At 38.6% G+C, this 18390-nt stretch overlaps 1 protein-coding gene and 1 non-coding gene across 3 annotated transcripts; one reads left to right on the plus strand and one right to left on the minus strand.

The window, feature by feature from the left end:
- Window positions 1-374: 374 nt before the first annotated feature.
- LOC108204942 (glutathione S-transferase zeta class) lies at window positions 375-17477 on the minus strand. Of its 2 annotated transcripts, none has more exons than XM_017374641.2 (11): window positions 17336-17477; window positions 17173-17260; window positions 17022-17078; window positions 15675-15760; window positions 15489-15560; window positions 3581-3634; window positions 3413-3488; window positions 2139-2200; window positions 1633-1692; window positions 883-988; window positions 375-607 (listed from the first exon to the last, which is right to left on the minus strand). In XM_017374641.2, the coding sequence occupies exons 1-11, from the start codon at window positions 17336-17338 to the stop codon at window positions 603-605; spliced, it is 669 nt and encodes a 222-aa protein (XP_017230130.1). In that variant the 5' UTR covers window positions 17339-17477; the 3' UTR covers window positions 375-602. The 2 variants fall into 2 exon arrangements, with proteins under 2 accessions (XP_017230130.1, XP_017230129.1); XM_017374640.2 differs by having other exon boundaries at window positions 493-632.
- On the plus strand, window positions 12924-13030 carry LOC135150014 (small nucleolar RNA R71). The gene has a single exon (XR_010288369.1). It is a non-coding gene; the product is annotated as a small nucleolar RNA R71 (small nucleolar RNA).
- Window positions 17478-18390: the final 913 nt, after the last annotated feature.

The raw sequence follows: 18390 nt of genomic DNA on the forward strand, positions 1-18390 counted from the left end.
TATAAGTGATTAAATTGTTTGGGAAAGAAACGGAAATCATAAAACAAAAATTCTCAACTTCTTATAAGTACTTATTGACTTTTTACACAAACGATATGAATAAGTGATTCTAGCTTATAAACCCAGAAACAGGCTTCTAAGCTCCGGCCAAATACCCACATAATAAAGTAGTTTTTAATTGTCAGCTACATCGACCACCTATTCCGAAGGGGGAAAAAACCTCCACAAGTACATTTCATTCGGTTTTATGTAGATGGCTTTCGTAAAATTGTGGTTACAGTGCCCACCATACGTATTTGGTACAAATATATAAATACAAGTAAACAGTGCATATAAGAAATGAAACTATATTATGACAAAAAAAAAAAGAAAAAAAAGAAATGAAACTATATAATGTACATTAGGGGCCAATGATGTCTAACTTATTTCCGTCCACAACCACACGGCAATACAACTTGAGTAAGTTGCAAGAAGCAACCGATGTATTTGCTCACCTTATTCTAAATAATTAAACGATCATTTCTAGATACATGGAGTTTGTGTTTCTTCTTTTTCCCAGTTTGCACCAGATATGCTTTTAGTTCAAACTGCCTGATAGTTCTCTATTCTGTGAAATCCGAGTTAAGAAACAACTGAAAGATCAGTTTTATATCCTCAGAAATGATAAATGGTCAGTTTCAAAAACGAAAGAAGTGTATAAGGATTTTAGAAAGCCATGATCACGCAGAATCACTACCAACATCTTTCTTCCGGAAGTTAAAAAAAAAAAAAAAAGAACTTCTTTCTTGTACCCATGATCTACCCTTATTTCTGGTGAAACTGGTCCTATCTCCTGTAAATTGAACTATGAAGTAAAAGTGGAAATCTCAACAAATTATTCACCTTTAATATCTTTGGGTGCATCTGGCTGTTTTTCCGGCATAGCATCTTGGAAAGCAGACAGTTCTTCATATGCCTTGTATACCCTTAAAAGAAGAGGGTACGAGGTCTGCAGAGACCATTAAGAATGTAAATTCTAATAGCTAGAAATTTAGTACAGGTGGACAGTGAAAATAGAAATAGACAGAAGTTACGGTGCGGTAAATATAAAACGAACTGGTCGAGATCAGTTGAAATCAAAACTAAAGAGAACTGTATACAAGTAGAAAATTTAAGTCATGCATTAGCCTGTATCTTTTCAAAAAGGGATTATCCATATTTTATGTATGTATTTGTAAAAGCATAATGAAGGAAACAGTTTTAAAGTGTGACATTGAAAATTCAAAAAGATATAATTACTATATTCTGTATACAATTATTTTCACGACATACCTAAACATTCTAATATAATTTTACAATCAGACTGTCTTATCATAAAAACGACAGGAAAGCATCATGGGTACTGCATCCAAAATTGTATACCACTATTACACTTACTTAAAGAGACTAATAGTCATGTAGATCAGGATAGCAGTGACAACATTATTTCTTTCTTATAGTTGATACAACTTTGAGGATGAGGTGGGGAATATGGGTATCAAAGTCCAGAGCTCTACTAGTACTATGAGTGCCTTTGATCGACAACACTATGTTGGATCTAACAATTACGCCAAATACATTCCTTACACTTGAAATCAGATGCAGGAGACATACCATGTCGATGTTGAACCTTGTGATTGATCCCTGAATCTGGGGTGCCAAAAACAAATCTGCCTGCCAATTTATTTACAAGTTAGGTATAATGCAAACACTAAACGAAAAGGAAAATCCATATATTGATCATTTCCATATGGCTTTCTCAACAATTGCAAAAAAATAAACTCTGCTTCTATAATCTTGAGCGTAACCACTTACCTCTAGCATATAGTCTTAATACTATTAACGAAAATAAAATGTCAGAAATACACATTCTTTACGGAAATTTCCTAGATTGGGACCGACTTTCAAAGTAATTAGACCTATTAAGGTATGCAACTGACCAATTGAGCATACTCTTGCTCTATATAATATTTTGGTCTTAAAATTTAGTAATGGACCGAAATAATTAATAATGAACACATAAGAAACTAAATCAAACAAACTCTCTTTGCAGATGGACGAACTTTCAATTTAAATTATAATTTAACATCTGGATGCTTGGTATATAGAAGAGAACAAACCAGAAAAACTTCATCTCCAGTGGCATACTTTCCAGCATACTTGGCTAGAAGTTTCTCAAGAGCTGCAATAGTCAAGGGAAACTCAGACAAGCCAAATATGATTGAAGTAAAAAAAAATGCTGTATATAGATATCAGGAACTAGGACAGCTCAGATATATGCTAAATGTTACCAGTCAAAGGTCCTATAATTAAATATATAAACTAATAAATGGAAATTATTCCAACCAAAAACAACTTTTGGTTGGTAATAATGATTTTAACCATATTTCTTATCTAAAGGTAAGACAACAAAACATACACAATGTTTCTCACATACATGGAAATTTTTTACAATCTGAAACAATGTTTTGCTTGGTTAGTAAGACATATACTCGTGCATCTAAGAGTACTTTAGACAACTTATTGAATAAAATTGTTCAAGTCCTTTCTGTTCTGGTGTTGTACAAGAAAGTAGATTAATTTCCCAACCATTAGTACTACTATCCACTTGCTTAATCTAGTTGACCTAAGGGTTAAGGAAATAATAGCTAAACGTCGGATCCTTTCCACGAGGATGTAGGTGTTAAAAAAGCTCATTCGGACCAGGATGAATTTGGGAATCTTTTTGAGTCATTAGTCAAGTAATAGGTGCAGATCAAAATCAGATGACGAGATCTCTAAACAGGTGTAGTTTAATAGCTACTTTACTCAAATATTTGATAGCTTTTGCACATTGCAGTAATGCTTTAGGTTCTTTCAATAATCAGAATGAAAATTTATATCGAGACGGTTACAACAATTAAACTAAAAAGATCATCCTTTTTTAAAGTAAGATCAATATAATGCTTAAAGCTCATAAACTTGTCTCTTTTATTTTTTATGCTTTAGCTTGTGCTAATAAGTTCAAAGGTGAATGCAGCTGCTTTAGACATACTAGTGACCTCTTCCGTGAACGCCATTTATAATTCTAAAGCTGATTCATCATTAGGTCATTTTATTTTATTTTGAAGGCATTTGATGATATCAGCGTTTAGGATCAGAATATAAGCATCAAAGTTTATCTGGAGATCAGAGTTTGTCAAGTACTGAGGATATCAGAGTTTGTCATTAGAAGATATTCTCAGAGTTTGTCAAGGCTGGTTTTCGGGAAAGGATTAATTCTACTTTAAGAAGATATATTCTGCAGAGATACTACGGCTCAGGACTTCAGTGATTGATTCAAGGCCTAACATTTTTTCTATTTTAAGGATATTTCTACTGAAGAAGTGAGCTCTACTGTAAAGTGGAAGCTTACCTGCAAAGCCTTTATTGATATGGGTAAGAGCCCAATGAATGCTCTCACCACTACCAACATTTTCATCGATATACTTCTGCAAAAAACAATTAGCAGGAAAAGTCAAAAAGTGGGCTCGTACAATATTCAACAACTGAATAATTAACTCAAGGGAAATCAGGTACTAACCAGCACAGCTAGATTTTGAAAAGGCTGTATGCTTGAACAAACTATATTTGCAGCCTACAATGTTCATGGTAACACTGAGCAGACCATATATACACATATAAAGAGAATGCACAAGGAATTATACTAAGAACGAGTGTGCATATTGTTCGCACAAAATCACGCAAGCGTACGTGGTCACAAGTAATATAGAATATAAGTCAAGTTCGTTCCCACAGAGACTGGTGTATTCAGAATTATGCACTTATGCACCAATGTATGATTATTATTCAATGCTTGGACAAGTAATCAAATTGATTGGTTTTTATCTAAATTAACTAACTAAAGTCGAATTATAACTAAGAGAATTAAATCGAATTATTTATGAAAATAAAACATGGGATTCTAGCTTCATTAACAACTTCATTCAGAGTTCTACCTTATTCGATTGTAATGGTTGATAACTAATCAGATAACACGAGACTGATACACGCTAACTGTCGTTATACGTGCACCATACTGCTACACATCCACAATGAAGATAGAAGGTAAACAGACACCAATTATGCTTAGACCCTATATGTCTATAGAATTTGAAGGCATAATGGTTGAAGAGCAAGTTATCTATCAAGATTACATAGGGCAATGCAAGATGGGTAAAATCACATCACAAGTCATGTTATCGAACACGAAACCTATGCTCGCATGGCAAGTTCTAAATCAATATATTCACTGTCGCTTCAATAAAGATTAACAAGCAATCTTAGATGTTAGCTACGCATCCAAGACGAATAAGCACAACCAATACGAGGAAATCAACCCATCACATATGAACAAGACAAATTAACTACTGAAATTCATCGATAAATCCGCTAAAATCCCATGACAATGATTAGTTCATAATCGAACTTCTCATCATCATGGGTTCGAATGTAAACATGGTACGGAATAAGAAAAACAAACTAAAAGTACTAGAATAAGAGTTAAGAAACAAATCCGAAACGAGCATCCAAGTTACGCCTACTTCGAAGAATTACAAAAGTAAAAGCTATGAAATTCGATCTTGATCTTCTCCGTAGCCGTCACGTGCTCCTTAGAATGTTTCTAGGTTATGTTTTTAGTCCCCCCAAGCCTTTCTTAAACTTCCCCAGCGATCGGGCCTTGAAACGGATCAGAAACAGGAAAACGGGCTTAAATTCGCTGCCAGTTTGGGGCGGGTGCCCCAGATTTGGGGCGGGTGCCCCAATTCATCAGCCCACTTCTTTGTCCATAACTTTTGACTCGCGCATCCGATTACTTCGCCGTTTTTTTTCACTGAAAGCTATGAATCTCCTCTTCGTTCTCCTCCAAAGAAACCTGCACAACATCACACTAAAACATATCAAAAATATCAAAAGCTTGAGGCCAGACCATCCATTTAAGTCAAAACGAAGGCTTCCAAGTGGATATAAAATCCACTTATCACACCCCCAAACTTAAACCGATGCTTGTCCTCAAGCATAGACACACACACAAATACTAATAATGTAATGCATGAATGCAACTAAATGCCTACATCTAAGCGAATCATGAAGTGTAATCCTTGTTAACTTAGCATCCTCAAAATACGCAACATTCTCGGCATTCATCTCTTTCACATCTTATCCATGCTCTCTTCCACTACAAGTGTGAAGTGCATCGTGTGTGCTAGCATGCTCTCTAGTGAAACAAAACAAAGACCATCAAACTTCAACAGAGTCCTCACTATGAGCCGTTAATCAGAATAAGGCTTAAACACTTCTTACTAAAGAGTCAACTACAATTTAGGGTCACTAAAGAATTCCTATGCCTCTCATATTTTTTTTCTATTTTTTTTTTCTTGCTAAGTCTAAGGTTGGGACGCTTCTCAGTGTAAGTGAGTTACGACCGCCATTCGACTTAGCTTTTCTCTTCCTCTTTTTTTTTCTCTTTTTTTTCTCTAATCAAGTAATTCTCCAGTAATCAAAGGTTGTGAAAGGTCACCAAGAATTTGCTTATTCTAATACATTTGCACTTAATACCAGCACAAGTACATGGATCGTCCCTTTCACATGACATTGCATTTTACACATTGATCTCAAAGGAGTACTTGATAATTTTTATTCTCTTTTTTTTTCTTTTTTTTTTTTAAGAAAGGCATATTCATCCCTTAACTCCCCCAAACTTAAGATTTACAAACTCTAAGTTCAAAAAGGGAATAATCCTAACTCTACGCCCGACTCAACGCGAGGACTCAAGAAATAAGTTAGTCTAAGTCTTATCTCTAGAGCATAAGTGTAATTACAATTTCCACACAAGTAGCTTTCAAGTAACAAGGCATCACATACGATCGAAACTACTAGCCAAGAAATTATGCACATAAACTCATCATAGGACATCAACTTGGAAAACAACTTCAAGATTCATGCAAAAGCAACTATATGAAACTACTAACACATCCTAACACAAGCATATAAGCATAAAAAACGAAACGAAAATGAACTAATATGCAACTATATGAGATAATATTCTAAACTATATGCAACATGCAACCTATATGCACACACTATATACTATATACTAGTCCTTAGATTACCACCCCCAAACTTAAAATCTTCAATGTCCTCATTGAAGGTGATAAAAAGGATCGAATGTACCTACAAGGAGTCAGAACGATCACTCTCCTCACCCTCCTCGGGTGAAGAGTCAGCTGGAGGATACATCATATCTGCACCGAACACAGGCCACTCAACGTCTACGCCCGTAGCACGAAAAGCAGTCCCCAACGCCTGTGTCAAATCTCTCGCAAAACGGCTATGCATATCATGCATAGTATCCATACGCCTCGCGAGCCGCCTAAACTGTGAATCACTGAAACCACGGCGCCCCGTACCAGAGCTCTCCACGGGCTCAGAAGGCCCCGCGATCTCTCGAGCTGGTGAAACTGGAGGTGGTGCTCTCATCCGTCTACCATCGGCATCTCTATAACCTAATCCTCGAAGGCTGGCGTGACCACCCGGCCACTCAGGTAGCCGCTCTATAAGAGCATGATCAATAGCGGCACCCGGCATCTGCAACTGCTCATCTGCTGACCAACGAACACCCACTGCAGTACATAACTTGGTCACTATCGTCGCGTGAGGTATAGCCACTCCAGTGCGACTCCTCAAAAATCTCATAATGTTCTGGTGGATGACGTATGCAATATCGACATACTTCCCACTCAGAATCCCAAACAACAATATAGCCCGATCGACAGTGACATCGTGGTGGTGTCCCGATGGCATAATACTATGACAAATAAACAGGTTCCAAGCTCGAGCAAACCTGTTCATAGTAGAGGCAGGGAAAGTGGCTCTCACATTAGTAGACGGATTACGCTTCCACGTAGTACCCGGAATGCATAGCTCATAGACAATTTGATCTAAATCAATGTTCCGTTTGTCCTTTCTCACCCAATCATCCTGAGTGGACTCCATCTCAGTGCCCCCAATAAGCGCTTGGATTGTCTCCAAGGTATAATCCACAGTCAACCCCCTAACAACCGAATACCCGTTTTGATCCGCTCGGGCATTAGCATAAAACTCCCGCACAATACTCATCGGCACCGGTGCCGGTGCCTCACAAAAAGACTCCCACCCCCTATTCCGAATCATCTGCACCAACTCACCATCCGCCGGTGACGGTAAGAACCCCCTCTCCTTAGCAATAGGCTTACCCAAAAGCCGAGTAAACTCATCTCTAGCCTCCGGAGTTGTAAACTTAGGACCCTCAACCCCCAAACTCGATGAATCCGTAGATGTAGTCCGAACACTACTACTTTCGGTTCTCCTCGCTCTTTTAGGTGCCATGGGTTTGAATGGGTGTAGTGGGTGTAGAGATTTTTGGATGAATTAGTGAAAAGAGAGGAATTGGTGTAGGCTTGTGTATGAAGGTGGATGTATATGGATGTAGTAATTGAATATGATTAGGAAGATAAGTGTTTGAATAAGAGGAGAAATTGGGTTTGTAGGAATGTATGGGGTTGTATGTATATGTGTGTAATATTTGTAATTGGAAGAAGATGAGATGGTTGTGTTGTTTGTTGATGTGGTGGTTTAATCTAGGGCTAGAGCAAGATAATGAGGCTGGGAAGGGTTCAAAAAAACGGCTGGGAGATCAAAAAAAAAACGAGCAGCAGAAAAAAATTTTTTTTTTTTTTTTTTATAATTGCCCAGGCTGCCCACTGCCATTTCGGCGCAGGCGCCCCGGCCACGGCGCAGGCGCGCCGCTCGCGCGGGTGCGCTGCGCGTGGCGCGGGTGCGCGGAAGTGACAGCGTGCCGCGATGCTCCACTGGTCGTTTGGCGCGGGTGCCCCGCGTTTGGCGCACCTGCCCCATTCGGCCAGTAGGATTAAACCCAAAAAATTTTTCTAACTCCAAAAAATATATATATTTTTTTTTTTTCTTTTTTTTTTTTCTAAAAAAAATAAAACATTAAAACGCGTGGGTTGCCTCCCACGAAGCGCTTTTTTAACGTCTTTAGCTCGACGTGAAGCCCCAAGAATTAAATAATAGTGAGGATGGTGCTTACCGACTCGCGATTCACCGGTCCTCCGAAATATGGCTTCAATCTTTGTCCATTCACTTTAAATGATTCCTCCGGTGTTGTTTCATATATTTCAATTGCTCCATGTGGAAACACCGTCTTTATTGTGAAAGGACCCGACCATCTAGACTTCAACTTTCCCGGAAATAGCCTTAGACGAGAATTAAAAAGTAACACTTGTTGGCCAATGAAGAAATCCTTTTGCACCAACTTCCTATCATGCCATCTCTTCACTTTTTCCTTGTAGAGTTTATTGTTTTCATACGCCTGAAGCCTAAACTCGTCGAGTTCATTAATTTGAAGCATTCTTTTCTCCCCAGCCGCTGTCATATCCAAGTTCAATTTCTTCAAGGCCCAATATGCTTTGTGCTCTAACTCCGCGGGCAAATGACATGCTTTTCCATAGACCAACTGAAATGGTGACATCCCCAACGGAGTCTTATAAGCCGTTCTATAGGCCCAGACGGCCTCATCAAGCTTCAACGCCCAATCTTTCCTTGACGGACTCACAACTTTCTCTAGGATTCGCTTGATTTCCCGATTAGATACCTCAGCTTGCCCATTTGTTTGAGGATGATAAGCAGTGGCAACTCTATGATTGATACCAAACCGTTCCATCAGTGTTGTGAACTTTCGATTGCAAAAGTGTGAGCCTTCATCACTGATTATAACTCGAGGAGTACCAAAGCGAGTGAATATGTTCTTTTGAAGAAAACTGATGACTACCGCAGCTGTGTTGGTTGGTAAGGCCTTGACTTCAACCCATTTAGACACATAATCCACAGCAAGAAGAATGTAGAGATTATTGCAAGATGAGATAAAGGGTCCCATGAAGTCAATACCCCACACATCAAAGATTTCAACCTCAAGAAGTACATTGAGGGGCATTTCATCCCTTCGAGAAATATTACCAACCCTTTGACAGCGATCGCATTTCAACACAAATTGATGAGCATCCTTAAAGAGTGTAGGCCAAAAGAACCCCGCCTGCAGAATACGAGCAGCTGTCTTCTGTCCTCCATAGTGTCCCCCATAAGTAGAGTCGTGGTAAGCTTGCAAAATTCCTTCAATCTCACTGTATGGAATGCACCTTCTGATAATCTGATCTGACCCTTGTCGAAACAAGAATGGCTCATCCCAACGATACCACTTCGCCTCATGAAGGAACTTTTTCTTTTGAGCATAAGACAAATCAGGGGGAATGACATTACTCACCAGATAATTCACAATATCCGCAAACCATGGCTCTTCCTCTTGGACCCCAAATAATTGTTCATCCGGAAAAGACTCATTGATCAAGGTGGTGTCTTTGGATGCTCGTGCTTCATCTTCCAACCGAGAGAGATGATCAGCCACCTGATTTTCAGTGCCCTTTCTATCCTTGATTTCCAACTCGAATTCCTGAAGTAAAAGAACCCAACGAATCAAACGAGGCTTCGAATCTTTCTTCGACACTAAATACCGAATGGCAGCATGATCAGTGTAAACCAACACCTTCGTCCCAAGCAAATAAGACCTGAATTTTTCGAATCCATAGACAATAGCCAGCAGCTCCTTCTCGGTGGTAGTATAATTTAGCTGAGCCCCATTGAGAGTCTTACTAGCATAGTAAATCACATGAAAGATGTTATTCTTTCTCTGACCAAGCACAGCTCCCACCGCATAGTCACTAGCATCACACATCATCTCAAAAGGCTCATTCCAATCAGGTGCAGTAATAACAGGTGCTGTGGTTAATTTCTTCTTGAGAGTTTCGAACGCAGCCAAGCACTCTCCATCAAACTTGAAAGGCACATCCTTCTCTAACAAGTTGCACAAGGGTTTGGTGATTTTAGAGAAATCCTTGATAAACCGTCGATAGAAGCCCGCGTGACCAAGAAAACTCCGAATCCCCTTTACTGAGATTGGTGGAGGAAGATTTTCAATTGTCTCCACCTTAGCTTTATCCACCTCAAGACCCTTGTTCGAAACTCTATGCCCAAGGATTATGCCTTCTTGAACCATGAAGTGGCATTTTTCCCAATTAAGAACGAGATTAGTTTCCACACATCTTTTTAGCACCATCGTCAAGTTGCTCAAGCATTCATCATAAGAAGTACCGAACACAGAAAAGTCATCCATGAACACCTCAACATTAGTACCAATCATCTCGGAGAAAATAGCCATCATGCATCTCTGAAAAGTTGCTGGTGCACCACAAAGTCCAAAAGAAAGACGACGGAAAGCAAATGTGCCGAAAGGGCAAGTGAAAGTGGTCTTCTCCTGATCCTCTGGTGCGATACAAATCTGATTATACCCTGAATACCCATCAAGAAGACAATAGTACTCATGACCGGCCAACCTATCAAGCATCTGATCAATGAAAGGCAACGGGAAGTGATCTTTTCTGGTGGCTTTATTGAGCTTCCGATAATCCATGCATATTCGCCAACCTGTGACTGTACGAGTCGGAATGAGCTCATTCTTTTCATTAGCTACCACGGTCATGCCTCCTTTCTTAGGCACACACTGAACAGGGCTCACCCAAGAACTATCCGAGATTGGATAAATAATGCCGGCATCAAGCCACTTAAGAATCTCCTTCTTCACCACTTCTTTCATAATTGGATTGAGTCTTCTCTGATGCTCAACAGTGGGTTTACTACCCTCCTCTATCAGAATTTTATGTTGACAATAAGAGGGGCTGATTCCCTTGATATCTGCAATAGTCCATCCAATGGCTGATTTGAACTCCCTAAGAATTCTCAAAAGCTTTTCTTCCTCGATACCTGAAAGGTTAGATGCAATAATTACAGGTAATGTAGAAGCTTCGCCAAGAAACGCATACCTTAGGTGTTCGGGAAGTTGCTTAAGCTCGAGTTTAGGAGCTTCGACAATAGATGGTTTCAGCTTTTCATGAGAGTCCTTCAGCTCCGATAACCCAAGAGATTCAATTGGAGGATCCAACCGTCTTCTCCAAGGAGAAGCATTCAAGTATTGAAGGTGCTCTTCCTCCTCCTCATCTCCGAACTCTGAGTCACCCGATAGAACCCTTTCCAAGATGTCAGTTTTCAGCCTGTTCTCGATTTCCGAATGAGCTGCAGCTTCGAGCATATCCACTTTAAAGCATTCCTCCTCATCTGATGGAAGTTTTATGGCATTGAACACGTTGAAAGTGACCATCTGATCTTGAACTCTCATTGTGAGTTCACCCTTCTGAACATCAATCAAAGTCCGCCCTGTCGCAAGGAAAGGTCTCCCCAAGATGATGGGAATCTTCTTGTCTTCCTCGAAGTCTAGAATGACAAAATCAGCTGGGAAGATTAGTTTATCTACCTTTACCAACACATCTTCAACTATCCCCCTTGGGTATGTAATCGAACGATCAGCCAGTTGCAAAGACATATTAGTAGGTTTCAGCTCCGGAAGACCAAGTTGCAAGAAAATAGACAAGGGCATCAGATTTATGCTAGCTCCCAAATCACACAAACACTTGTCGAATGACAATTGCCCAATAGTACACGGGATTGTGAAACTTCCCGGATCTTTCAGCTTCGGAGGCAATTTCTGTTGTAACACAGCACTACACTCCTCGGTCAAAGCCACAGTCTCCAACTCCTCAAGTTTGAGTTTTCGAGATAGAATACCTTTCATGAATTTAGCATAACTCGGCATTTGTTCTAGAGCCTCCGCAAAAGGTATGTTGATTTGTAATTTCTTGAAGACCTCTAGAAATTTAGCGAATTGTTTGTCGAGCTTATGCTTTTGAAGTCTCTTCGGAAAAGGTGGAGGTGGATATACCTGCTTGACCCCAGTGTCAGTTTTCGGGCTAGACTTTTCGGCTGATTCCTTGCTTGCTTCCTCGTTGACCTTATTCTTGTCAGCCTCAACAACAGTTTTTCCACTATCAGACTCAGATGAGAGCACGGGTGTTTCAACCTGTTGATCACTCTCTTCCTTGTTTCGCTCTGTTGCTGATTCTTTATCCTTCGTAACCTTTCCGGACCTCAAGGTGACAGCCTGTACCTGTTCCTTCACTTCCTTCTTGCCCGGATTGGCCTCAGTATCACTAGGAAGCGTTCCTTGGGGTCTGTTTATCAACGCGTTAGCAATCTGCCCAATCTGATTTTCCAAAGTTTTGATTGACACCGCTTGGCTTTTAATCATTAATTTCATCTCTTCCCATTCAGATCTTTCGTTGGAAGACTGTCCAGCCACCCCATGATTTTGTTGCTGGAATCCAGGTGGATGGAATTGCTGCTTCGGTGCAAACTGTTGTTGAAAACCAGAAGGGTTGAAAGGTCTAGCTCCTTGCTGCTGAAACTGCTGTTGCTGTTGTGGCATGAAGTTCTGATTATTGCTCCAGCTGAAATTCGGATGATTCCGATTATTCGGGTGATAAGTAGCCGGAGCTGGCTGCTGAGATCGCTGAAAATTGCTCACAAACTGAGCTGACTCGCTAGATATGGCACACTGATCAGTGGAATGTGTACCCGCACAAAGCTCACAAACTGAAGGTGGCTGCTGAATCCCCAAGTTTACCAAAGAATCCATCTTCATAGTAAGAGCCTTAATTTGCGCAGTCAAGGCTGTAGTAGCATCAACATCCAGAATCCCTGCTGCTTTGCCCTGATGAAGACGCTGAGTAGGATTCTGATATTCATTTGCAGCCATCATCTCGATCAACTCATAAGCCTCCTCATAGCTCTTAGTCAATAGAGCTCCACCTGATGCTGCATCGAGCATTGGTCTCGATTGAGGACCCAAGCCATTATAGAAGCAATTGATAACCATCCAATCAGGCATCCCATGATGTGGGCACTTCCGAAGCATCTCCTTGTAGCGTTCCCATGCTTCACAAAAAGTTTCACCAGATAGCTGAGAGAATTGAGTGATAGCATTCCTTAGTGCAGCTGTTTTGGCCATAGGGAAGAACTTAGAAAGAAATTTCTGAGCCAGATCCTCCCATGTCGTAATAGATCCTGCAGGAAGAGAATGTAACCATCCCTTAGCTTTATCCCTCAGAGAAAACGGGAACAACCTCAATTTAATGGCATCTTCCGTAACACCATTGAACTTGAAAGTGTCACAGATCTCAATGAAGTCTCGAATATGCATATTAGGATCCTCTGTCGGAGAACCCCCAAACTGTACTGAGTTCTGTACCATCTGAATAGTGCTAGGTTTGATTTCGAAAGTGTTGGCCTGAATCGCTGGCCTGACAATGCTCGACTGAATGTCATTGATTTTCGGCTCAGAGAAAGCCTTAAGAGCCTTAGTATCATTAACTGCTGGTGGTTGATCATCCATCGTATCAATCTCTATCGCTTCTTCCTTAATTAATGCTTCCTTACGAGCCTGAGAACGTGTTCGCATACACGTCCCTCAAATACCTGAAACACACACAACGAACTAAAGTGAGAAAAGAATCCAAGTCACTGAACTTTAACGACCACTAATGACAAGCACATAAACTAAAATATAACACCGAGTCCCCGCGCCAAATGAGGAGGAATATAGTTTATGAAGAGTCAAATATATTGTTCCCCGGCAGCGGCGCCAAAAACTTGTTCGCACAAAATCACGCAAGCGTACGTGGTCACAAGTAATATAGAATATAAGTCAAGTTCGTTCCCACAGAGACTGGTGTATTCAGAATTATGCACTTATGCACCAATGTATGATTATTATTCAATGCTTGGACAAGTAATCAAATTGATTGGTTTTTATCTAAATTAACTAACTAAAGTCGAATTATAACTAAGAGAATTAAATCGAATTATTTATGAAAATAAAACATGGGATTCTAGCTTCATTAACAACTTCATTCAGAGTTCTACCTTATTCGATTGTAATGGTTGATAACTAATCAGATAACACGAGACTGATACACGCTAACTGTCGTTATACGTGCACCATACTGCTACACATCCACAATGAAGATAGAAGGTAAACAGACACCAATTATGCTTAGACCCTATATGTCTATAGAATTTGAAGGCATAATGGTTGAAGAGCAAGTTATCTATCAAGATTACATAGGGCAATGCAAGATGGGTAAAATCACATCACAAGTCATGTTATCGAACACGAAACCTATGCTCGCATGGCAAGTTCTAAATCAATATATTCACTGTCGCTTCAATAAAGATTAACAAGCAATCTTAGATGTTAGCTACGCATCCAAGACGAATAAGCACAACCAATACGAGGAAATCAACCCATCACATATGAACAAGACAAATTAACTACTGAAATTCATCGATAAATCCGCTAAAATCCCATGACAATGATTAGTTCATAATCGAACTTCTCATCATCATGGGTTCGAATGTAAACATGGTACGGAATAAGAAAAACAAACTAAAAGTACTAGAATAAGAGTTAAGAAACAAATCCGAAACGAGCATCCAAGTTACGCCTACTTCGAAGAATTACAAAAGTAAAAGCTATGAAATTCGATCTTGATCTTCTCCGTAGCCGTCACGTGCTCCTTAGAATGTTTCTAGGTTATGTTTTTAGTCCCCCCAAGCCTTTCTTAAACTTCCCCAGCGATCGGGCCTTGAAACGGATCAGAAACAGGAAAACGGGCTTAAATTCGCTGCCAGTTTGGGGCGGGTGCCCCAGATTTGGGGCGGGTGCCCCAATTCATCAGCCCACTTCTTTGTCCATAACTTTTGACTCGCGCATCCGATTACTTCGCCGTTTTTTTTCACTGAAAGCTATGAATCTCCTCTTCGTTCTCCTCCAAAGAAACCTGCACAACATCACACTAAAACATATCAAAAATATCAAAAGCTTGAGGCCAGACCATCCATTTAAGTCAAAACGAAGGCTTCCAAGTGGATATAAAATCCACTTATCACATATGCGGGCGGGCAAGCATGCACCTCAGAGAGTTGGGCAATATGGAGAAAGATCATGACAATATTATATATGCCACAGTCAAATAGGGAAACAACCGCGTAGAAGTATAATTATATTCTTTTCATAAATTTTACCAATAAACGGAATAACAGCAGATATTCTGATATATGAAATACATCAAATATTGTATCTACTTATCCTGCATTTTAGGCTCAAAGCACTACATTTTATTAAAGATAATAGGGCTTGTATTACTAATATATTACCATTAGGACTTGAAAGTAAGCTCGTAGCATTTGACTGTTATTTGCAAGCTTACATGTATAACATTGCCACGTCTATTATTTGGAGGCTCGTACTAGTAAATTGATTTCCGATGAAAATTCAATTATTTGCCATGTCTGAATTTATTCGCTTACTGCATTCATTGACCTTTTAGCGGTTGCAAAAAGTGTTATATCCTCATGCAAAATAAGCACATTGTAAGATCAAATGCATGTACCTGGTAATTTATTGCCCTTTTATTAGGATCTTCAGGCAACAAAGGGTATTGAGGATACTTCTCTTCCAGGTACTGTACATCACAAATCATGGAATGTGATTGAGAAACAATACAGAAAATCTGGGGATTCTAAAATAAGAAATCTTACATGATTAATAATGTAATTAATAAATACTGCAAACACACCATTAAGATGGCAAACGAGTCTGCAAGCGTTGTCTCACCATCGACCAGCACCGGCACATAACCAAGAGGATTGAGCTTCAAGAAATCTAAAGTTGAGTAACATAACAATTAATATCAAACAACCATCTCCAAATAACAGATATTAACAGAGCTGACGCCTGACAGGCTCAACAAAATCTAGTGCAAGTACCTATGGTTGAATTGACTCCTATGTGATTTAAAACATTAAAATTGCGGTATAATTGAAAGTTCAGAAGTTCTACTCAAGTATCACACACGATGAGAGAACACATACAAGAGACAAAGAAAAACTAAAAATCATGTTACCAAACTTGGAAGGTCTGCCATAATTAGCAATTTAGATGATTAAACATATAATTAAGAGATCTGGCATTAGCAAGATAAAATAAATTTCAATCACCTTTTACTTCATTCTCATAGGAAAATAAACCTAGGGGGTTGGTTGGTGTAGATGTTCTTCAAAATGAAGAAGAAGTGGTTATACAGCGTCAAGCATGATAAACGAGGTAAACTTAAATAATAGCTGGAGGGGGAACCAAATTCTTGTAGACAAAAACAACAGGCTTAGGCAATCAAGAAACTACGGAATTTCACAAAATTTAATGCTCACAGTCAAAACTAGGGTTGTAAGAAGAGTTTAATATAAAACCACTTCAAACAGTATCTGATTGGGGGTCATAAAGAGTTTTCAGTAATAAGCAGGTATCATGAGGATTTATCTGGTTGAATGCTGAATCAGCAATAACATAAAGAGTTAAATCAAAATTTTTACATGTATACAGAATTACAGAGCTGTTACCACTTTGTAATTGACATGCATAATTTACTATGGAATCAAATTATTCAAATATTATACATATATAGGTTGTTTTATATGTATATATTCAATTATTCACTCAAGGACCATTTTACCACTTTCTAGAACACATGATGTTAAAACAACATATGGCTTAAAAATGATTTATGAGTTGATGTGTTTTAGGTAACTTAAAACATAAACTTCAAAACTATAAATGGTACCTTTCTTTCTACTAACCATGGTCATATAACAGGTCCTTTTTATCATTTGCATATCATTAGTAACTTATAAGCTAAACATTTCCAATTGAATGATCCAAACAAACAAATAATTAGATACGTGTAAAGTGTAGAAATAATAACTGCAACTCTGGAATAAGTTTAAACCCGAGGTAAGCCAAGTATGCCATAATTAACTTATAAAGTATTTTTATTTTATTTTTTGCACCAAAATCTAAATGAATGAAAGAGAGATTTAGCTACTTCAGCTTTCTTTTTTGCTAAAAGGGGTTTAAACATAAGTCTTACCAGGACTGAACTGTTCACCTTGGAACAAATTAACAGCTTTATACTCATAATCAATCCCTGTTTTACAAATACACACAGTAACTAATCAAAATCAATGAATATCACAAAACCCACCAACATATATTGACAAAATTAAGTAAAAATATAGCACCTTTCAAGTTGAGAGCAATTCTTACACGACAGGCACAAGAACTCCGGTAAAAAGAGTAGAGCTTTATCTTACTTGTTGAAGAATCACCCTATATATCAAGAATATAATAAAGATTTGAATTTTTGTAAAACAAAAATAGAAACAAAGCAGAAAGAGGGAGTACCATGTTATTAGCAATGATGAATGAAGAGCTGTGTTGTTGAGGAGAACTGGGAAGTGTCGTCTAGCTTGTCTTGACAAATCTTAGGAATGTAATAAACGCCAAGAAATGGTTGTGATAAACGTGTCATTTTAAAATGTTCTTCATGCTGGATTATTTTGTTTAGTTTTAGGGTCGCGCTCAAAAGAAAACCTGTGCTTAGAATAGAATCATACAACCACTGCAGAACCCTAAATTTTAAATAGATTTTTAGGATCTAAATCAAAATACATGTTTTTTCATCATTATTTGTGTTCAAAAATAATTTTAAAATAGATATTGACATTTTTATGCATGTGAAGTTCTGCCGCAGAACCCTAACTAATGCTTAAGTTCTGCTGCAGAACCCTAAGGGTTCTATGATTCTCTCTCTAATGGTTCTCTCTTGAACCTTTCGTTTTAGGGTCTTTCTAGTGTGTGCCCATAGGCACACATTAAGCACTAAATTTGATAAATTTGGTGGATTTTGATTGGTGGACTTGATGTATATGCAGGGGGGCCATCCTTTCTATGATTAGATAACCAATAAAAATGCACCAAATTCATAAGAGTTAGTGCTTATTGTGTGCCCATGGGCACACCATAGAAAAACCGTTCGTTTTAATAGCTTGTTTTTTCTTGAGTGCAGCGATATCGAAACGACCAGAAACCCGACTCGAACTCGATCAAACCCATAATCAGATTTATTGAGACAAAATTCAAAAACAATGGATTGACATGAAATTAGAATTTTATTTCTAATAATTTTAATTTTTAGTTTTTTTAATTATAAATGATTTTAGTTTGACCCGAAATCGATCCGAATGATGACCCGATGACGACCAGTTACTTGAAATGGGCACCTGACACCACAAGCCTATATTCCATAGAAATTCGGTAAATTAGTACATGTTTATCTTATTATTTTTCAAAAAAGAAAAACTTACTTATTTTTCGATGAAATGTGTAAAAATAGATATATTAAATACTTATTTTAAAAATTATTATATAAATGTAAAACTTTCTAGAACAATATCCGA

Source organism: Daucus carota, chromosome 1 (genome assembly GCF_001625215.2).
Source record: "Daucus carota subsp. sativus chromosome 1, DH1 v3.0, whole genome shotgun sequence".
Taxonomy (NCBI): domain Eukaryota; kingdom Viridiplantae; phylum Streptophyta; class Magnoliopsida; order Apiales; family Apiaceae; genus Daucus; species Daucus carota.

Coding starts and splice junctions, on each gene's coding strand:
- LOC108204942 (XM_017374640.2), bottom strand. Junction 3,635..15,488: donor AAAGGGCAATAAATTACCAG/GTACATGCATTT, acceptor TGAACATTGTAG/GCTGCAAATATAGTTTGTTC. Junction 1,693..2,138: donor CTGGAGATGAAGTTTTTCTG/GTTTGTTCTCTT, acceptor ATAAATTGGCAG/GCAGATTTGTTTTTGGCACC.